This window comes from Leucopleurus acutus (genome assembly GCF_964270905.1).
Source record: "Leucopleurus acutus genome assembly, chromosome: 2".
Classification (NCBI taxonomy): domain Eukaryota; kingdom Metazoa; phylum Chordata; class Mammalia; order Artiodactyla; family Delphinidae; genus Leucopleurus; species Leucopleurus acutus.
Window position 1 is genome coordinate 60,508,109 of NC_139143.1, and position 23,848 is coordinate 60,531,956.

General features: G+C 42.0%; 1 protein-coding gene across 1 annotated transcript in view; it reads right to left on the reverse strand.

Annotated features, from left to right (window-relative positions):
* Nucleotides 1–23,848, reverse strand: part of BRINP2 (BMP/retinoic acid inducible neural specific 2) — a gene marked incomplete at both ends in the record, with an annotated part of 51,817 nt that overhangs the window by 19,781 nt on the left and 8,188 nt on the right. The window contains 2 exons of the mRNA XM_082834166.1: nucleotides 259–467; nucleotides 1,570–1,760. Coding sequence (XP_082690292.1) covers nucleotides 259–467; nucleotides 1,570–1,760 — 400 coding nt within the window. The remainder of the gene's footprint in view (nucleotides 1–258; nucleotides 468–1,569; nucleotides 1,761–23,848) is intronic.

Sequence of the window (23,848 nt, forward strand, 5' to 3'; positions counted from 1 at the left end):
AGCAGGGCCCTTGTCTACCTTTCACCACAGTCCCTCGGCTGGAGCCTGCCTTAGGGTAGAAGCCACGTGACTATTTGCTGCAGAAGGAAGACACAGACCATGTTTTAGGGCTGGTTTAGGGTTGTGCCCACATCAGAAAGCTGCTTTCCCACTTCCATCAGTCAGGCCTGGCTCACTTGGAGCCATTTAACACCCAGGCCTCCCTCTGCTTTCTCTGCCTGTCTGCCCTCCCTCCCCCAGGACCTCTCAGGCCCTTACCTTGATGGCCCCTGTGGCTATCTGGATATGGTGCAGCCGTCGCAGGGTGCTCTCTCTGTCGATGAAGTAGGAGGCTGCCAGCTGGTGCAGGATCTCCAGGGACACAGCAGAGCCGTTCCCACCGCCCCCGACTATAGGGGCAATTCCTGCCACCTCTGACTTTCGGCTCAGTTTCCGCTTGTCCACAAAAATGGTCAGGGACTCTTCTCCTACAGCAAACAACATGGGTGCACTGGTGAGGCCTTCAGCTCCCTAATCCCCTACCAATAAGAATGTGAAACCCTTCGCCAGGGGAGACCGAGCTAAGAGGGAGCCCACGGCCCCTGCTGACGGACCCTTCTCATCCATGCCATGTTCAGAACAATGTCATCAGACTGCGCCACGGGATAAGGGCACCACTGCCTGGGAGGCCCTCCGCCTCCTCCCTGCTTCCGTAATCTCCCAAAGCTCATCCCCCGCCCCTCCAGCTTATCCAGTTAACATCCTCTATTGATCTCTGTCTCAGGCAATCTACCTCCATGGGGAAGATAAAATTCTCCGTCTCAAGTTGTTTATAAGAAGTCACCGTGGCTATTTCTGCTCCCTAACAGAGGGCAAAAGCCTTGCAGCTCAACCTCCCTTTTCCCCATCAAACACTCAGCGCCTACCACATGCCGGCAGCTGGCCTGAACCCTTGGAGAGTTCCTTTTGTCCATCAGACAGTGAGCTAAATGTTATAATAAATCCTGCTTTCTCCTTTCCAGGGCAGAGAGAATGCTGCCTATTCCCAGCTCTCAATTCTGCGCTGGGTCCTAGCCATAGGTTGCGCCGTCCCCTAGCCATAGGTCCCCTTCCACCTTGGCCTCCATCCAGCCCAAAGTCATTCTAATTGGTTTGGCTGGTTACCAATCTCTATAGAGTGGAAGCAGAGAGGTCAGGGACTCAGTGGACATTTACTTCTTGGCCTACGGGTCTCACTATTGTAGCCACAGCCAATATTAAGATATGGAGAAACCTCGGGGTTAGATGGCTCAGTCAAAAGAAAAGTGGGAGCACTTCTGGCAAGTGCTTAGTAGGAGTCTGTCTGTCCCCCAACCTCCTTACCCCACATCCCCTCCCCAGGAGGATGCTTATAAGCAATGTTCTGGGGTGAATTTGGATGTCAAGAGATTACACTGTTGACAAATGCACCAGAAAGAAAACGTTTCCCAGTCAATAATAGGCCAGGAAGAATAAAAGACCCAGGAAGAGTTTGAAGCTATAGTCAATGGGTCTTAAAGCTATTTTCGATGAGCTGGCAACCAATGAGTGTAGGATCGTGGTATTGCTTACCTCCGAGGGTGGCAGAAAGTAAGAAGTGAGTGCCGTACTTTTTGATCAGGTTTTCGGTGACCTGTTGCAGGTTGGGTCTCCTTCCGAGGAGGCGGATGTTCCGGATAAACTCTGGGGCAAGAGGCAATGGCAAACTAAAGAAGTCCTTCCTTTCTAGAGCCAGGCTGTTCACTTTCCAACGTGCAAACTCCCTGGAGGAAAAGTCGAGGGACAAGGAAAAGCTCACTGTATTTTGGAACAAGAGGCATAAAATCGGAAGCAGATAATGTTCTTCCTCCACTTGCAGCCCCTCATCTCCTGTCAGCATACATCTCTGCAGATGGAGGGACCACTGCCTGAAAGAGGCCCTCTGGTCTCTGATTCCCAGTCGGTAAGAAGGCCCTACCTCAGCTGACCTCCATTAGTACACGCTCCCATTGGAGAGTGGCTTATTCACCTGAAGGCAGTCATGGTAGTAGTGTAATGGGGAAAAACAAACAATGAAAATATTGGAAGTGGTTTGCTGAAATAAGATCTAGTCACAACTGCAACTCAGTGGATGAGTCACCTCATGGCCTCTGTTACCCATTTTGAAAGTCAGGAGGTGGGTTTAGAACAACAGTTCTCAAACTTTTTGGTCTCAGGACCCGATCACACTCTTAAACATGATCGAGTCCCTGTATTTAGGTGGCTTCTATCTAATGATAATTACCCCTTTAGAAATTAAAACTGAGAAAATTTAAATTTAGTTATCTATTATTTCATTTAAAGATAACAGAAATAAATCCATCATATATAACACAAATAACATATTTGTGTGACAGTCACTGTATGTTCTGGAACAAAACAGATTTAGTAAGAAGAATGGCATTGCTTTGCCTTTTGGCAAATCTCTCGAGTTTCTGGCTTAGCAGGAGAGAGCTGCATTCTCATATTTTCTTCTAAGTTCAATCTGTTGTGATAATTGTGGATATTCTTCTTCGGTACCACACGAAACTCAACAAATGTACTTTCTTAAAGGTTAATTACAGTGTGGAATCTGAAACCGTATCAATAAGCTTTCATACTCAGTTACATTAAAATCCAGCGTTCTATATTGTACTTTGAATGGATCTTTTTACTCTTTATGATTGTGTAACATCATGTATTGGTCATCCATCTGGAAAATATGGGACCACTGAGTTATTCAGATCTTCCACATTTTGACACTTTTTATTATATAATATCAAAACATCATATTTGTTAATATCCCCACAAATCTCAAGAAAAAAGTCTTTAAATATTGGAAAGCTGTCAAGCTCACGATGACAAATACAAGTTTTCCAAAATTTCAATTTTCATTTGAAAGCTTAAATTTTATCATTGGTAACAAGTACTGTCAGTTACTTTCCTCGAAGAGGCAGGCTTGCTTCATTCTTTTTTTGTTTTTTTGAGAAAATGTCTGCCAAACACTAAAATCTGAATAACCATAGATTGTTGGTTGTTCTTTCAAGAAAAATTCAGTCCCATGAAAAAAGTGGCTAGTTCAACTCACAACTCAATCACAAATGTATTTTTCTCTGAGATCATCATTCTTCAGTAACCTCAAACATGCTTTATATGTACTTTTCATCTCATCTTACAGAATATTAAAAAAGACATGTACTCATGGGTCAAGATCCAATAAAATTAATAAATTTTACTGCTTCAAGGACATTCATGAAGTTAAGCACACATGTATGTGTGTGTATGTTTAGGTACGTCATGATGAATACCTGACTACTAGTGTCATTTGGTGAGACTGCCCTTATTTAAGTTAAGATGCCAGCAGTTTCATTCACCATTGCTTTTGCACCTTTATTGCAAATGTCAGCATGGACATCCTGAAAGGAACTAAGAGGATGTACATTTTGAGAAGCTCTATTCTAGAAGATGGCAAAGTTCCCTTCTAGTTCCATCTGGAATTTTAATCTTCATGCTTTACTCCTCACTGAAATATTTGTATTTTAAAGGGTGAGATTTAAATGATCATATCCACTAGTAAAAAAGGGGTTTTCCATTGCCTCCCAAATTATACTAGTAAGGATCGGCTCCACTGCCTTAGAAAACCACAAAATGTAGTCTTCTCAACTTTCTCACCCATCCCAACTCTGCTCTTCATGACAGGGCTAAACCTTGGTCTAAACTTCCCCCAAAATCCATGAAGTACAAATGACAAGTCCACAGAAAAAAATAAAATCATTCAAAATAAATAAATAAAAATCCATGCCCATTTGAGGCTACAGAACTCCCCTATCTAATTCTAGAAACTAAGACAGAGAACGGGGGCATGTGCCAAACATTACCAGGGAAACAAAGGAAAAGGGATAACTAATAATTCAGGGTTCTGACAAATTAAAATTCCCACTGTGTGGCTTTATTTATCTAAGCAGGTAGTTCATAATAATGCATTATCTTTTATTTCCTTTGTGGAGGAAATGCTAAACTTTAAAGTACAGGGTATTTGTCAAAATATTTTCTATCCCAAATCCCACTGCAGCATAAAGAACAGTTGCTTGAACTCATTTCTTATTGGCTGGATGGCCAATCAAAGACATAGAGCAGCTTATTAAACAAACAAACAAACAAAAAACCACAAGATCCAACCATGTTCTGCATACAAGACTCACTTCAGCTTTAGGAACACATACACTGAAAGTGAAGGGATGGAAAAAGATATCCCATGCAAATGGAAACCAAAAGAAAGCTGGGGTAGCTTACTTCAGACAAAGTAGATGTAAAGCCAAAGGTCATTATATAATGATAAAGGGATCAATTCATCAAGAAAATATAACATTTATAAATATTTATGCACCCAACATAGGAGCACTGAAATATGTAAAGCAAATATTAACAGATCTGAAGGGGAAAATAGACAGTGATACAATAACAGAAGGCAGGGCTTCCCTGGTGGCGCAGTGGTTGGGAGTCTGCCTGCCGATGCAGGGGACGCGGGTTCGTGCCCCGGTCCGGGAGGATCCCGCGTGCCGTGGAGCGGCTGGGCCCGTGGGCCATGGCCGCTGAGCCTGTGCGTCCGAAGCCTGTGCTCCGCAACAGGAGAGGCCACAGCGGTGAGAGGCCCGCGTACCGCGAAAGAAAAATAAAATAAAATAACAGAAGGCAACTTCAATACCCCACTTTCAACAATGGATAGATCATCCAGACAGAAATCAGCAAAGAAACATTAGACTTAAACTATATGTTAGACCAGATGGACTATATGTTACACCAGATGGACATAACAGATATTTATAGAACATCCCATCCAGCAGCAGAATACACTTCTCAAAGGCACATGGAACATTCTCCAGGATAGATCATACGTTAGACCACAGAACAAATCTTAATAAATTTAAGAAGACTAAAATCATATCACACATCTTTTCTGACCATAATGGCATGAAACTAGAAATCAATTACAAGAAGAAAATGGGAAAATTCACAAATATATGGAGATTAAACAACATGCTCCTGAACAACCAATGGGTCAAAGGAGATATCAAAAAATAGAGACAAATGAAAATGGAAACACAAATACAAAAACCTGTGGGGTGTAGTAAAAGCAGTTCTAAGAGGGAAGATTATAGCTATAAATGCCTACATTAAGAAAAAATAAAGATCTTAAATAAACAACCTAACTTTACACCTCAAGGAACTAGAAAAGAAGAACAAACTAAGCCCAAAGTTAGTAGAAGGAAGAAAATAACAAAGATCAGAGTGAAAATAAATGACATAGACACTAAAAAGACAATAGAAAAGACCAATGGAACTAAAGGCTGTTTTTTGAAAGGTTTAAAAAAAAATAGGCAAATTGTTAGTTAGACTAAGCAAGAAAAAAAGGAAAGAAGGCTCAAATAAAATTAGAAATGAAAGAAGAGACATTACAACTGATATCACACAAAGGATCATAAGAGACTACTATGAACAATTATACACAAAATTGGACAACCTAGAGAGAATGGATACATTTCTAGAAATATATATATATATATAAAACCTACCAAGACTGAATCATGAAGAAATAGAAAATCTTAACAGTCTAATTACTAGTAAAGAGATTGAATTAATCATCAAAAACCTCCCAACAAACAAAAGTCCAGGATCAGATGGCTTCAATGGCAAATTCTACCAAACATTTAAAGAAGAATTAATACCAATCTTTCTCAAACTCTTCCAAAAAATAGAAGAGGCGGGAAACTTTCATACTCATTTTATGAAGCCACCCATACCCTTATACCAAAATCAGACAAGGACATTATAAGAAAATAAGATTACAGGCCAATATCCCTGATAAACATAGATGCAAAAATCCTCAACAAAATATTAGCAAACTGAATTCAACAGTACAATAAAAGGATATACACCTTGATCAAGTGGGATTTACTCCAGGGATGAAAGGATGGCTCAACATCAAATCAATCAATGTGATACACCACATTAACAAAACAAAGGATAAAAATCATATGATCATCTCAATAGATGTAGAAAAAGCATTTGACAAAATTCAATATCCATTTATGATAAAAACTCTCAAGAAAGTGGGTATACAGTGAACATACCTCAACATAATAAAGGCCATAAATGACAAATCCACAGATAATATCATACTTAATGGTGAAAAGCTGAAAGCTTTTTCTCTAAGATCAGGAATAAGACAACATTGCCCATTAGCACCACTTTTATCCAAGATAGTACTGGAAATACTAGCCAGAGCAATTAGGCAAGAAATAAAAGTCATCCAAATAGGAAAGGAATAAGTAAAATTGTCCCTATTTGCAGATGGCATAATATTATATATAAAAAACCCTAAAGACTCCACCAAAAACTGTTCAAACTAATAAATTCAGTAAAGATGAAGGATACAAAATAAATATACAAAAATCTGTTGCATTTCTATAAACTAATAGTGAAATATCAGAAAGAGAAATTAAGGAAACAATCCCATTTACAATTGCATCAAAAAGAATAAAATACCTAGGAATAAATTTAACCAAGGAGGTGAAAGACTTGTACACTGAAAACTGTAAGTCACTGATGAAAGAAATTAAAAAGACACAAATAAATGGAAAAATATTCCATGCTCATGAACTGGAAAAATTAGTATTGTTAAAATGTCCATATGACCCAAAGCAACCTACAGATTCATTGCAATCCCTATAAAGATTCCAATGGCATTTCTTACAAAATAGAAAAAACAATCCTAAAATTAGTATGGAACCACAAAATACTATAAATAGCCACAGCAATCCTGAGAAAGAAGAACAAAGCTGGAAGTATCATACTTCTTGCTTCAAATTATACTACAAAGCTATAGTAATCCAAACAGTATAATATTGACATAAAACAGACACATTGGTCAAAGGAACAAAAGAGCCCAGAAATAAACCCACACATATATGGTCAATTATTTTATGACAAAGAAGCCAAGAATATTCAATGGGGAATGGATAGTCTCCTTTGACATAACTGGAATGATAATGGGAAAACTGGATAACCACATGCTAAAGAATTTAACAGGACACCTATATTACATCATATAAAAAATCAACTCAAAATGGATTAAAGACTTGAACTTAAGACCTGATACTATAAATCTCCTAGAAGAAAACATAGGCAGTAAGCTCCTTGACATGAATCTTGGTGATGGTGTTTGTTTCTGGCACCAAACCCACTCTCCCTGCTTTGTTGTAGGCCACACCTAGACTTCATTAAGTAACAAAGAATTTCTGTCATATCACTTAGTTTGTTAGGGGGTGAAAAAGGCAGGTATTCTTCCATTTTCCACAGTTTCTTACAATGGTGATAGCTCCTCACTGAAAGGAAAGGCCGCTTTACCAAAGAGGTGAATCCCACTTTAATTAAATCTAATAAATAAAAATTGGTTCTCACATTGCTTGCTTAGTGCACTTCATTCAGGACTGCTGAACAGTATCTCCTACGAGAAGCTTTTTCCCTGACCATCCCATCCAAAAGAGCACACCTACCTCTGCTTCCCCACGCCCCGCTTTACATATCTTTTTAGCACTTATACTACCTGACATAATATATATTTTTAATTCTCTTTCTCTTCCATTAGAACATAAATACTATGAGGTTAGGATTGATTCTTTCTGTCTTATTCAACAGCAACAGAACAATGCTAGATGTTGTAAAACAGAACAATAGTAGATATTCAATAGATTTTTGTTGAATGATTGAGTCTCTCATTTATTTTATCTATTTAAAATAAACAACCAGGCTTCCCTGGTGGCGCAGTGGTTGAGAGTCCTCCTGCCTATGCAGGGGACGTGGGTTTGTGCCCCGGTCCGGGAAGATCCCACATGCCGCGGAGCGGCTGGGCCCGTGAGCCATGGCCGCTGAGCCTGCGTGTCCGGAGCCTGTGCTCCGCAACGGGAGAGGCCACAACAGTGAGAGGCCTGCGTAACACACACACAAAAATAAATAAATAAAATAAAATAAACAACCATTATTTCATGTCACAGCTCTCCGAATCATTTAGTTGTTTGCAAATTATTGAAACTAGATAAAAAAAGTTAGTGATGGGAATACATAGAAGCAACAACCAATTAGTGATTGATGTGAAATAAAAGCAAAGCATTCTAAGTGTATATACATATCAATGAGAAAATTAGATTTGATTTATAAAAATGTAACTTACGGGCATATTTTGTGCATTTTTTATATATAAATCAAGGCACTGAAGGTATTTTTTTATGCTTTGGTAAACTGAGTCTGAATCCCCTTCCACTGTCTTCAGTGGACATGGACAACTTCCAATGACAGTCCACGTGCCGAAGTGCCGCGAGTATGGAGCGCCCATTCAGACTCTGCTGTGCTTTACACCCCATGTTAAACATCAACAGCTCCAATCCCCTATACTAGGTCTAACAACAATTTCTGCCACACTCATAGTGTTAAAGAGCCCCAAAGAGGCAACAGTCTTGGAGTTCTGTACTTTTCCTTAGTCTTCATCTTCCTTTGTCCAACAGACTTGACATATTTGATTGTATCACAAACCAAACAAAAGTTTTGAGTGTATCTTACTCAAGTGAATGAATATACTGAAGCTCAGAAAGCTAGGTATTTTGCCTGATGTCACAAAATTACCAAGAGAGAAATTTGGGCTGTTAGAATTAGAAGAAACATTTGAATACTATTTGCCAACCTCTTTCATGTTATCATGTACATTGAAAATTCTCTGTATGTGATGCATTGGGATCAATGAATGAGGCTTCTCGGGCCTGAGGAGGCAAGCACAGGGAGTCCTGCTACCCCAGACGCTGCCCAGTCACCCCAAGGGCTGAGGGAATCAATATATGGACACCCCTATCATCCATCTGTAGCACCACCACATGCCAGCAGGCAGGGCAGGTGAGAACATCTGTTCCATTCCTCTTACATTATAAGAAAATCAGGAAACAAAGAGGGAAGTGGTTTGCCTAAAACAATATAACCATTTGGCACTAGAACCAGAACAAAATCTAGTGTCCTAACCCTATCCCAGTGCTATTAACAACAACTATGATGGTGGTGACAATAGTAACAATGAGACCCGGAGAAGTTAAGAAAATAACTTGCAAAAAGTCACACAGTGAGTGGCTGAGCTATGACCAAAACCCAGGTCAATACCATATTGCTGTTTCTATAACACTATTTTCCTTTGTGTATAGTCGATTAAGTGTATTTTATTTCATTCTAATGCTTTTTAAAAGTTTACTATCTTTCAACAAAGATATTTTCATTACCCAGAACACTGAATTCCTTTAATTATCTACACAAAACAGGAATGTACTGTATATCCAAAATGTAGTGTAACATACACACCAAAGCAAAACCTTTTTTGGATGAAGGTAGTTTCAATATACCCATTTGCAGGAGGAGAAATTAAGACCTAGACAAAAAATCAACTCCATACACAGGGTACCATGCAAGGAATCAGAGATAAAGGCCTGATTCCAGCTCCTACGGCTGCTCTGAAAATCATAACACAGAATAACAAATGACTTAGAAAATGAATGATACTGTCTTAGGAAGGTTTTTATGAGCCAGTAATAAAAAGTAATGGTTAACATTTAATGAATTCTTAGCATGTGCCAGGCATTCCAAGTATCTTGCAAGTATTAACCAATATAATATTCAAAACACCCCTATCAGAGGTAAACTATAATTATCCTCATTTTACAGACAAGGAAATCGAGGCACAAATAATTTGCCAAGTAGGTAACACCTGGTAGGTGGCAGAGTCAGGACTGAAACACAGGCTGTCTGGTCCCAGGATCCACAGTATTTACCAACGTGTTATACCACCTCCCCCGTGAAAGTCAAAGGGGCAATCACGAGTTTGTGAGTGGAAGAAAGAGTGTGTGTGTGTGTGTAAGTGAGGGGGTAGGAGAATTTCAGTGGAGAAATACACCCTCCCGAAACAAATAACCAAAACTCGCTTCCATAAACTGGTGGGGTGTCGACTCAGAATTAGGCATAAGGCCTCAGCTGGCTGCAGGAAGGTTCAGGCTCTGAGGGCACCCAGTGGTTTTCTCTTCTACTTCACTCCGTTTCCTGCCTGCCCTTTGGGGCCCTTCACTGAATCAAAATAATGGAGGAAACATCTGTGAATGGAGTTTGAGCCAGAGTGGTAAAAAAAAAAAAAAATGTGCTTAGAGAACTTATTAACCTGGTTCTTTCCAGCAACTGAAAACCTCAGAAGGCAATACTGGAAGGCAGCCTGAGCTATTCAAATAATAAATGTTCATTTCCGATTTTTCATTTAGTAGTTTTTTTTTCCATAATAAAATAATCAGGGCTCTTTTTTCCCCTAGGAAAAGGATGTTTTCTATATAACAATTATATTAACACATGCTACTTCAATTAAGCCATCATCTTTGTTTCAATTAAGACATCAAGTAAATTTTCATTTCAATTTAGCCATTTCTCCTAAAATCTTCTCCCACTGTGTTTGTTTCACAGTCAACAGTATGAGAAAGCAAACATTTTAAGCACTAGGGAAGGCCATATGGAAAGGGCCCTTAAAGCAACAGAGGTGACTACATAAAGAGCTCACAGGTTAAACCAAGGGTGACCAGAGCTCTCCAATGTGGACCCTGCCTGCCGTTAACTGAAGCACTTCAAAACGTTGCTTCAGTTAAAGGCTATAATTAACAGAAGTTTAGGCCACTTTCTATTGCATTTTCGATTAGCCTAGAGTGAATCGCAAATATTTTTGTCAAAGGATTAACATACCCATAAAATTATTAATAATCAAAACAAAGTTTAGGAAAGGTACAATCCCGATTGGAGGGTAAAATCCAGTGTGTTATTAGGAGCGAGCGTACACACCGACACCGAGAATATTGTATACATAACAAAAAATCTCTATCTGTATTCTGAAGTGATCGTAGTTATCTCTGTCCCAGACCGCTAAACACTAACAGTCCGGTTGCCAATACAGGATGCTTCTGGTTGCACGTGAGTTTAGAGATTTTCCGGAATCCAAAGGGGCCTGTGACAGGAAGGCGGGACCAAGCCCCACGCCAAGCCTCAGGCAACGGGAGCTTCAGCAGGGCTTGGGGGCCAGGCCAGCTCTGGATCTGAAGCAAAAGGGTCTCCGATTGGAATACTAAATGGCTACAAGGTGTTCCCAATTTGAAAGATGTAAATGAAAAGGAACGCCTCCACGTAGCAGCTACTGACTCTAAGGTCACCAAACCCCCTGCAGCACTGCGTTCCTCCACCATACACGAGGTCAACAAAAACTGCCACTGAGAGCCAAGAAAGACAGAAAGAGCACAGCCGGGGGCTTCCATCCAGGTGCGGTTTCCAGCAGCCACACGCTGAAGAACCACTTTTCGGGCTTGTATACTGAGAACGTTGACCCAGCCCCCTTGAAGAATCATGACCCATGAAGCTTCCCTCCCTATGAAACCTTAAGGAGGAGAGTATTTCTTTAAAAATCCATAGTTTAATCAGAAATAGAATTACAGATGTAGAAAACAAACTTATGGTTACCAAGGGGCAGTGGGGAGAGGGATAAACTGGAAGATTGGAATTGACACATACACACTACTATATATATAATAGATAACTAATAAGGACCTACGGTATAGCACAGGGAACTCTACTCAATACTCTGTAATGGCCTATATGGGAAAAGAATCTAAAAAAGAGTGAATATATGTATATGTATAACTGATTCACTTTGCTGTACACCTGAAACTCACATATAACATTATGAATCAACTGTACTCCATTAAAAATTTTTAAAAATTAAAAAAATAAAAATCCATAGTTAAAAAAACTATACCTCAGTGAGGCTGAAACCTAGTAGTAATGAACACTGCAACCTACAGTATGGGTAGTTGCACTGAGACCTTGTGCTTACAGCCAGATTACTTTTACCAACTTTCCAATAGACACGTCTTTCCCTCTCTGTGTGAGAAGCACATTTCGGCCCATTTCCCAGACCATCAATATGGTTGCCATTTGGAAAAATCACATTTCCTGTATCCTGAGTATGCAGCTTGACCCACCACGCTCCGCTGTGGCACCCCTGCAGGTTTGCACCATCCTGTCCCAGTGTCGGCGTGCCCCTGAGTGCTCAGAGCTCATTTGCTCCCCTTGAGTTAGAATCCAGCCTGGTTTACCAGGGAAGGATTCAATGCTGTCTCCAGCAGAGAAAACCAGTCATCACCTGCTCACTCAGGCAGCTGTTCTAGGAGAGGTTCTGGTACTACCTGAGAGGCTGGGGAGAAGTCGTAAGACCACCACTGAGCCCAGGATGCCCAGCTCCAGGCCCCACTTTAAACACAATGGCAGAAGGAGTGGACTGTTGTGGTCAGGAATGTTGCCCTTCTCTAGTCTTCTGATGTATTTCCAACAACCTGTGTTTTGGAGGTACCCTCCTCCAACCTTTAGTGCTGAAAGGGACTGAGCTACCATCCTCTAAAAGGTTGTTTTGATATGAACCATACTTGTAAGAAAAAAAAAATGATTTTCCTTGAAAAATGAAGGGAGACACAGGACAGGTCATTAAGTAAAATATTTAAGAACTTTGGAGCCAAAAAGATGGATTGGCCTTAGGCCAAGGACAAAAATAGGTTTCTTGTCATTTTTACTGTGACTTGACTTTGTCTATGTAAACTGTCAACCAATGACCATTGGCAAATTTCTCCCATACCAACCAGTACTAGATAAATACAAATGTCTTTGTTCTCAGAGCGCACCTTTCTCCTGGAGAGTTGTTTTTTCCCAACTAGCTTCACTCGCCAATTTGATGCAGGAGTCTCAATAAACACTAAGACTTGGACTGCTGATTTCCCTAAAGAGTTCTAGGAAAGGCACCTTCTCTTTCTTCATCTTTCTAACAATATACCTTGCATCCAGGACTAGTACTCTCTTCATAGAACTCCATCCACCAAGCTAAGACAGTACCATGTTTTCTTTTTTTTGTTGTTGTTGCGGTACGCGGGCCTCTCACTGTTGTGGCCTCTCCCGTTGCGGAGCAGAGGCTCCGGACGCGCAGGCTCAGCGGCCATGTCTCACGGGCCCAGCCGCTCCGTGGCATGTGGGATCTTCCCGGACCGGGGCACGAACCAGTGTCCCCTGCATCGGCAGGCGGACTCTCAACCACTGGGCCACCAGGGAAGCCCATAGGGCTCATATTTGCCTTAGAAAATTCACATGAAGGAGAATAGCCAAAGCCAACATATACATTGAGCGATGCCAGTTGTTTACGTCAGTGACACAGCTAAGATGGTTTCATGTTCTTGAGCTGGAAATTTTAGAGCTGAGGGATATATCATGCTTTGGCTCCTGTACAGAAGGCAGTATTTCTAGATACAGCACATCATCAGGAGATTTCCATCTCAACCAGAGATTACTATAATGCCCTTGCCTATTAGAGTCTTTACTGCTATAATGAATAAGACATGATTAACCTGAGCTGTAAAAAGAAATTATAATAAAACCATAATCTCTTATATTGGTGTAAAGCTTTCCTTTAGTTTTTTAAAAAATAATTGCACACAATTCTTACACAAGCTCGACAATTTTATCAATGCAAGGACCTCAAGAAAGAGGAAGTGGAGTTATTACTACTCAACTATGAACCTTCTAGAAGCTAACAAATGAAGAGACGGAGAAACTGAAAAAAGGGACCAAGTCTCAGCTGATCAGTGGTAGGGTCTGATGAGAACCCACACCACGCCACAAATGATTTTCTGTCTTTGTCTATGACCTGTGCTCAAGTTCAAAGGCCACTGTACACCTTTGTCATACTTCCCTGGAAATTCTTTTGCCTCGTTTACCACTGTGGCTGGGAGAAATCCCCAGGCAGAAAGGCTTTGATCCAGGAGCATTTGGGTAAAAATATCTCAGCCCCTGCAACTCCAAGAAGCACAAGAGGAGAAAGAAGGCCAGCCCTCCCCACCATGCCCCAGTGCCCCGGCCCACCCACTGGAAGAATTCAAGAAGCCTGGCATGGAGGTAATTTAGCAGCCTGCTGTGTTCTCAAACAACGGCCGGTAAACAATGATTGGCCAATTTCATTCTAATCTTCCCAATTTTGCTCTAATTAAAATCAAGCTGTAGCTTTCAAACAGTTTAATTAAGGCTGATTGGGAGAAATGGGGAGGGGTGACTCAAGCTTAAAGGAGGAGGAAGAGATCATTCTTTGGCGAATCTCATACTGCCCGACAGGCTCAGGGGCTCGGAGAGGGTGTTGAGAGCGGTGTGTTTGTACAATCAACAGGATGTACAGCAGACACACTGCAATGAAGGGCCAGTGAATCTATGAGGCCAGAAGGAACTGAAAACGGAGCTGAGACCTGTGTTTTCTGAGGCACAGAAAACCCCAGTTCTGCCCTGACCTCCCAACCTGATCCCCACAGCTCATCTTTTTAACTGTGGAGAAAATCGCTTTGTTTACTACTCTTCACCTCCCGTTGTGCTTGTCTTTGCCTAGCAAGCTGACGGCCCATGCCAGCTTCTCCCCAGCAAACATCCATGGGCTTCCCATTATCTACTCAACCCCAAGAGAATTCCCCCTCACTGGCAGTTCCTCCCATTATTCTGCAAGTTTATTCCTCTTGCAGTGAGATAGCCCTTCTGGTATTTGGGTGTACTTACTTTTTATATGGACTACTCTTCTTTTTTTTTTTTTTTGGTACATGGGCCTCCCACTGTTGTGGCCTCTCCCGCTGCGGAGCACAGGCTCCGGACGCACAGGCTCAGCGGCCATGGCTCGCGGGCCCAGCCGCTCTGCAGTATGTGGGATCTTCCCAGACCGGGGCACGAACCTGTGTCCCCTGCATTGGCAGGCGGACTCTCAACCACTGCGCCACCAGGGAAGCCCGGACTACTCTTCTTTAGATTAACTATTTTTAGTTCCTTCAATATAGTTCCCAGATCTCTAGGCCCTTATGCTTTAACTTTCTCTGCTTGCAATCTAGTTTGTCAATGTATTTCTTTTTGAAGATGACAACCACAAGTAAACACAATCCAGTAGACGTGTTCTGAGCCACCAAGAGTACCCTAGGATACAGTATCTGAACACATCAGTATCATCATAATTATCATCATAGTGTCAACTTACTGAGTCCTTATGTTGCCAGTCATGGGACTGGATGCTTTACATATTTTTCAGTCATCACCACAATCTTGCAAATGTCAGTGGGGTAGAATCCTCATTCTTACCTGTATTAGAATGCCCTTTGACATGTAACTTTGCAGTAACTTTGCAGTAACTTTGCAGTATCACTTCCTCATATGAAGGGAGCTCATTTCCCTCCCCCATTGATATTGGGCTTAGCTATGTGACATTGCTTTGGACAAAGGAACATGGACAGAAGTGACAGGTGCCAATTCTGGGCCCCCAAGTGCATGTCTCCACTCTCTCTCTCGCATCCCTGCCCTCACCATGAGAACTGTTCCCTCCATGAAGCTGTAAGATGCTGCCCTTTCAGCCTGAGACCCATAATAAGCATCGCTGGAGTAAAGACCTAATGGCCCCTGTGCAGACCCACAACCTGGAGCATAGCGAACTCAACCAACCTACAGATGCTGAGTGAGAAAAATGATCATTGTTTTAAACTACTGAGTTTTGGGGATACTTTTATATCGATAATTGTGGCAATAATTAACTGACACACTGATACACTCCACGAGCTTAAGTCTCATTTTATGGCTGAGCAAACTCAGACGGAGATAATTTAAGTGTCTTAGTCAAGGACACATGACCAACCAAAAGTAAAGACAGTCTGTGATCTTTCTACTGTACCTATTTCCTTTATTAATACACCTGAATATTGCATCCCTTTTTTGAGAGAAAAATATCCTTGGCTGACAGCAATCTCATGGTGAACCAGACCCAGCCCCCCATCTTTCCAACCCCAGATATTTTTTTTCCACAGCTAATCCAGGACTCCTATACCCTATATTTGTGAAGTCGACATTTTGAACTTAAATTTAAGGCTTTGCATTTCCCCTTTTTCTTGCATTTCCTCACTTGTGGCAGAGACTGGAAAATTGTTCTCGAAGCGATTTCATTTTCCTCCTGGGCTCACAGATGGACAGTTTTTCCCAGCTTCCTCTGCATTTAAGTGTAGCCACATGACTGAGTTTTGGCCAGTTTAATGTGAACCCAGGCCTAGCCCATAAGACTTCCCATAAAATCTTTCATGCTCTCTTTCCTTGTTTACCAGGACCCAGAGGGGAACTCTGAGGACCTAGGTGGTGACACAGTGACTGGATAGATAGAAGGGGTCTTGTTTCTGAATGACTTCATGAGGCAATCTCCTTTTAACCCTACCACAAATTGCACTGGACATAAGCAAAAAAATAAACTTGTATTAAGTCACTGAGATTTGGGAACTGTTTGTTCCAGCAGTTAGCCTACTCTGACTAATTCCACCTGGATCATGTCAATCTCATATTGCAGCCTGGCAAATAATCTTCACTCCTGACATTATAGCCTATCCGGATAAAGGTCCCTTTCAATTATCTGATTTTATTGCCTATGTGGTCAAACATCCATGCTCCCATATCTCCCCAGTTCAGTAACATTCCCATATGGGGTCTCTCTTCCTTGCTTTGTGAGTCTAGGTGGAAATGCTGTTGGTCTTGAGGTCCTGACTTTAACATTATGGGATTACGGTGTATGAGCTGTGTTCTACAGGGAAAGCACCTGTCACAGTTAGGAATTTATCTGGGACTATCTATAACTATAAAATCAATGAATAGATTAACTCCGGCTACAGCTAGGGAGAACAATATGTAGATTTTAAGTGATAAATTTGATTAATGCATGAAGATTGCAGTAGAAAGAGTTTGATAAAGTAAGGCTTCCCCTTCTTTGTTCCATCTTTCTCAATTAATCTCTCTTCATTTTCTCTTCTTCCTCAAGATTTTCCACTCTATTGTTTTCCATATTTATTCTCAGGAGACCTATCACAAGAATAAGCACCTATCTTGAAATAAACCAAATTTATTTTTTAGTTATCACCAAATAATCCTATAAAGAAATTCCTATTATTCTACCCATTTGACTGATGAGAAATAACTTGTGCAAGATCACACAGCTGGAAGTAGCAGAACTTCCATTTAAACCCACAGAGGGGACTTCCCTGGTGGCACAGTGGTTAAGAATCCGCTTGCCAATGCAAGGGACACAGGTTCGAGCCCTGGTCCAGGAAGATCCCACATGCCACAGAGCAACTAAGCCCATGAGCCACAACTACTGAGCCTGCGCTCTAGAGCCCGCGAGCCACAAGTACTGAGCCCATGTGCCACAACTACTGAAGCCCGTGCACCTAGGGCCCGTGCTTTGCAACAAGAGAAGCCATGACAATGAGAAGCCCGTGCACCGCAACGAAGAGTAGCCCCCACTCGCCGCAACTAGAGAAAGCCTGCGCGCAGCAACAAAGACCCAACGCAGCCAAAAATAAATAAATAAATTTATTTTAAAAAATAAATAAATAAGCCAACAGAGTATGATTGCAGAGGGTGGAACCTCAACCACTTGCTTTCTGCTTCATCTAATTCGGTCCCAGAACACCCTACTCTTACAGAGTGACTTCATTCTTTTATTATATCTTTACATGTGGCAGACATTTTTGCCTGGAAGAGCTCAGAGCCAAGTGAAGAGCAAATAGAGATAGGCAAATAAATAATTAATTAAATGCACAAAATAAGTTCTAAAGCAGAAATATGAACAGACTGATGGGGAACCAGAATTAGGAATAACTAACTTGCTTGCGGGAGCCAAAAAAGAAGCTATAGAGAGGTGATATTTAAACGGGTTTGAAAGGTGAGTCGGAGCTCAGATGGTAGAGAAAATGGAAAGAGCTTTGCAGGAAAACGGAATAGGACGTGGAAAGACAAGTGGGATCTAAGGAAGGCTCTGTGTCTAGGAAAATCTGGAAATGTTCACTGAGACTGGAACACAAGATAAGCAGGAAGAAATGATGGGGCATAATCAGTGGCACAAGGTCAGTATTCATGGAATATTTGTTGAAATAGTAAATGGATGGATTTAGAAGAGACTCTCATGCTAAGAAAACACATTTGGATTTTATCCTTTGGGCACAGAGGGACCAAAAGAGGATTTTAGGCAGGTTGAACTGGAGAAGAGAGAAAAGGCCAAGTGGTAAACGATGAAGCCAAGACAAGAGAGAAGAGTCTGGCTTTGAAAGGCAGTTCTGAGATGGAAGCCACATAAGGCAAATGGAAGATGGGGAAAAAGCATGAGTTACAGTGGTGGCCTGTCATGGTAGGAAGCACAGGAAAGCATATAGAAGACATAATAAGTGTCGTAGAAAACAGGATGTGTGCAGTTCTGGCTATGATTTTACCACAAACTAAGTCTAGGTGAACAAAATCAAATCATGTGGGAGGTGCAATTCTTTGAGAAGCTGAGAAAAAAGTTTTCTCAGGATTTTTTTTCTACATTTCACTTGAATGAAAAACTATATTCTCTCACGATAAATCCAGAACATATTTCCCACTTTTCTTGTAAAACTGATGCTTCAGGTTCCAAGCAGAATCACCACATATTCTGAGGTAAGCCCGTGACCTTGAACTACTATCACTCATTTTCAAGAACTGCACAGAATGCAAGAAGTTAAAGAAATCTGTGGAGAGGAAAATGCCTGGTCTGACAAACTCCAGGATGGTGAACTGACACTGATCTGTGACAAAATTCTTGAGGATTTTGAAAGGTGAGCACGCAAGCAAGCAAGCTCTCCAGGAGCCGGAACTGGTTCAGGAAGAAAACCTTATGTCAACATCAATTTCTCATTTATTATCCCTTTCTTTGTTTACCAGGACCCAGAAGAACTCTGAGGCTCTGGGTGATGACAGAGTGACTGGATAGGAGTCTTGGTTCTGAATGATTTCATGAAGATCAAAGAGGGAAAAGAGAGAGTTGGGAAAAAAGAAACAAGGACAGTTTGAGAGAGAGACTGTGAGAGGGGAAAGAGAGAGAAAAGAACATCTGGAAGGAAGTCACGGTGTGCTACTGTGTCTAAGAATAACTGCCTTCAAATGTCTGGAGACCTTTTGCAAAGAAGAGGAATTTACACTTATTCTAGAGAAACAGGAGGAAGCAGAGTGAGGACCGATAAGTGGAATTACGGAAGGAAATACTGAGATTCAATTTCATAAAGATCTGTAGAGTGTTTTGGGCTGCTGAGTGGAAGTTGGCTTCAGAGAACACGCAGAACTGGACCTGCCCAAGCCGAGGCACCTTCTTGGGGATCTGCAGAGTGGTTGTCTGCCATGGGTAGAAAATAAATGATTTTGAAGTTTCCTTCTGGAACCCTTCTGTGCTGTTGGTGGGAATGTAAATTGGTGCAGCCACTATGGAAAACAGTATAGAGGCTCCTTAAAAAACTCAAATCAGACTGCCATATGATCCAGCAATCCCACTCTTGGGCATATCTCCAGAGAAAACTCTAATTCAAAAAGATACATGCACCCCAATGTTCATAGCAGCACTATTTACAATAGCCAAGACATGGAAGCAACCTAAGTGTCCATCGACTGATGAATGGATAAAGAAGATGTGGTGTGTATATATATATATATATATATATATATATATATATACACACACACACATACATATACATACAATGGAATATTACTCAGCCATAAAAAAGAATGAAATAATGCCATTTGCAGCAACCTGGATGGACCTAGAGATTATCACACTAAGTGAAGTAAGTCAGACAGAGAAAGACAAATGTCATATGATATCACTTCTATGTAGAATCTAAAAAATGATACAAATGAACTTATATACACAACAGAAACAGACTCGCAGAAATAGAAAACATATGTTTACCAAAGGGGAAAGGTGGGCGGAAGGTATAAATTAGGAGTTTGGGATTAACATATATATACTACTATATATAAAATACATAAACAACAAGGAGTTACTATATAGCACAGGGAACAATATTAAATATCTTGTAATAAGCCATATGTAAAAGAATCTGAAAAAGAATATATATATATATATATATATATATAGAACTATAATATAATGAACTATACTTCAATAAAAAATAAAAATAAGGGTTTCCCTGGTGGCGCAGTGGTTGGGAGTCCGCCTGCCAATGCAGGGGACACGGGTTTCAGCCCTGGTCCGGGAAGATCCCACATGCTGCGGAGCAACTAAGCCCGTGTGCCACAACTACTGAGCCTGTATTCTAGAGCCCGTGAGCCACAACTACTGAAGCCCATGTGCCTAGAGTCCGTGCTCCACAACGAGAAGCCACCACAATGAGAAGCCCACGCTCCACAACGAAGAGTAGCCCCCGCTCGCTGCAACTAGAGAAAAGCCTGCATGCAGCAACAAAGACCCAACGCAGCCAAAAATAAATAAATAAAATAAATTCATTAAAAAATACAGTTTCCTTCTAATTCACAGATCCGAGCACCTTGGTGCTGTTCTGCCATCCCATGTCCCCAGGCTTCCCTGCATCCTCAGACACTGTTTTTGCAGCTCTGGCCTCTTATTCCAGGCCAACCACTAAATCTGGTGTTCTCTGATTTAGTCTCCTGGCCTACAGGCACCAGAATGGACATTGCCCTACTTAGTGGTAACAGAAGGTAAAAGAATGTATTATCAGGTATTATCAGCCTCTAGAGCCACATCTCTTCTATCAAGTCCCACCTGAGCGTGAATTTCCAGATGGCCGAGGCTGGCATTCAAGGACTTGCTTAGCCTCCCCTCCTCTCCACGTGGTCTTTATCAGACTCACACTTTAGAACATAAACAGAACGCAGCTAAGCAAAGCCTGGCTCACTGTGCTGAAGTTTACCTCTGTTACTAGTAAACCAACTACGTGACCCCTGTCGAGGGATCATTAGGTGTTTACGTGCCTCTGTGGATCCAGGAGAACTCGCTCCCCAAAGAGTCTTCCTTCCTCTTCCTCCTCCATCACCAGCATGTCCCCAGATGAGACACAGACTCTCCCAGCACACAAGGAAAATGAGAATTCTCCCAGGCACCAAGGCTAGTAATGAAGGGCTTGGGGCAGCGCTCAATCCGGCTACCTCATTTTTCTCCCACCAGTGAGACTTCTTGTTCATTCTGACTCATTCTGACGTCCAGAGCTTGCTTGTTCTTTGCAGGGAGAAGGAGAAAGAGGCACATTTCTGGGCTCAGGGGAGAGCCTGGTGTGGTGGCAGAACCAGGGAGCGTTGAACAGGTGCAGAGGGGAAAACACAGCAGGCAGAGGGAGCTGTGGCAGATCCTTGCACCCTCTCTAAGCCATGGTCCGAGTACAGCAGCCCCAATCTGCCCACCCTATACCTACAAATCCTAAAGCTGACTTGGAAGTCCCAGCCTCTAGGTCTCTTTCACTGCTTCATCTGATTCCATGATGTGCTGAGGATGCAAAGGGTAAGTAGGAGTGACCCAGAGCACGTACCAATCTTGTCGTTATATGAAACTCCAAATTTGCAAAGTAGCCCAATAAGCAGAGGTTATTTGCATCACCAAAGGTTTCTTCTTGTTGGATTAAAATATTTCTTGAAATAGAAGATATTTCCAAGTGGATGTCTGTGTTTTATAAATCAGTAGCTACCTGATCCTCAAGACAGGGACTAGAGATTGACTTAGCACTGAATTTTTATAAGCCATTGCCAGGCAAAAAAATAAGATACTGAATTTTGGAAATAGCATCAAGTGTCCCTCGAGCAGAGGATTTGATTTACAGAAATTCGATTTATGCTGCACCCTTATAGAAATACACTGGCAGTGCAAAGCCAACACACACAAAATTCTCTGTGGGTGACCTGCTTCAGGAAGGTTCATCTGTAGCTTCCTCCCACAAAGGGTTCCCCAGAACCCAAGTGCAGATGGAGAACTCTGGTGGAAACAGAGAACTACAGAGTCTTTGAGTGGGATGAGACACCTTCTAGCCCTGAGACCCATCTTCTCCATCCCAAAGGTCTGCTAGAATGCCAGAAGGAAGAGTAGGAGGGGCAGAGAGCACAGGTGGTTACAAGCAGAGGCACCATTTCTCTTGGAGCATTAAGAATCCCAGGCTCAGGGGCTTCCCTGGTGGCGAAGTGGTTGAGAGTCCGCCTGCCGATGCAGGGGACACAGGTTTGTGCCCCGGTCCAGGAAGATCCCACATGGCGCAGAGCGGCTGGGCCCGTGAGCCATGGCCGCTGAGCCTGCGCGTCCGGAGCCTGTGCTCCGCAGCGGGAGAGGCCACAACAGTGAGAGGCCCGCGTAGCGCAAAAAAAAAAAAAAAAAGAATCCCAGGCTCAGATTATGTATTTGATTCAATAATAATCATTTAATGGTCAAATCCGCTATTGTATGGGTTGAGTGCTGGCTCTTCCTCTTACCAGTTGTGCGACACCCTCTAAAACTCAGTGTCTTCATCTGTACAACATGTATACAAAGAGCATCTCCCTTGTACACGTCTCATAATAATTTTAGCATATATGTATCATATAATTATGCACTTAGTAAGATGTTGGGTATATTGTGAATACTCCATATGTATAGTCACTATTATTTATTATTGTTATTAATATGTCACAACATAGAGGAATGCTTTGCTTTCTTCTAAGTTATGCATTTGCCCTCCCAAAACAGCCTGTTTTCTTTGCCCCCTTGCTCCCATAAAGAAACTGGGGAAATTGGTGAGAGCCTGCTGCCCTGTGGTCCACACTTCACTACTGTGTAGTCAATGCCTTGAGATCCCTGCTCACAAAAAGCTTTTGTCTCTCGGACATCCACGCCCTCCAGTCAACAGGCCCTCTGAAGGTTTCCTCCCGCTCAGTTCGTGGAGCTCCATTTGAGGTCACCTGCCCAGCCCATCCACAGGATCCAGTGATGCCTTTTTCAGTTGCTTCATATAGGATTGGGCAAATCAGTCCGAAAGACCAGAAGGCTCCAGTTGTCTTTCATCTGAGTCAGGGATAGATTGTGGGGATAGAAATCTTCGTCTCAGACTCAGGTCCAAATCGTCATCTCCAGCCCAGCTCTATGGTCATAAATCTGTTCCACTTGCTTTGAGCAGCCTTGCGAGCAACACTCACCTGCTTCTAATCCTGGAGTCGAAGATGGATGCTTGGCACGGGAACCAAACTCACACCGAGCGCTTTGGTCTGCTGCACAGACCTCAGCCCACTTCCAACCACTTGCTCCCGGGGGTCTGTCTTCCTTGAGGGCAGAGCTCCCTGAGGCCTGGGCCGTGTCGCATTCACAGCTGTGTCTCCAGCACTTGGGGAGTGGCCAGCACACAGAGATAATAAACGTATGCTGACTGAATAAATGCCCCACCACATGCCACTCGCTGTTCTAAGCAATGGGGACTGAAATCATTTTCTTGTGGGAGATGTGGAAAGCCCTGAGGGGGGATAAATGTGGCAGAAGCTGAATAGAGAAAAAAATTGAGAATCCCTGACCCAGAAGAAGCTGTTCTCTTGAGGAGAAAAAAAATGAAAAGACCACGCGGCTAGCCAGTGTCCCTTTCTGCCTGCATCTGTGTCGCGACGGTTTCTAGATGAAGCCTACCTCACTCCTTTGTACATATATATGTCTCTAAGTAGCAATTCATTCATGAATAAAATTAATTATTTCTCAAAGCAAAAATTAATCCTCTTTTTCTCTGCCTGACAGACTCAAGATCTCTCTACTAAATCTCACCTGAAAACAAAACTGAACTAGCTTTCTCCCCTTGGCCTTCCTGGATTTTCCCTGCTTTTCTTGCGTGTTTTTATTTTTACATTTTCTCTTCACAGACCATCTTTGCAATCCTATTTC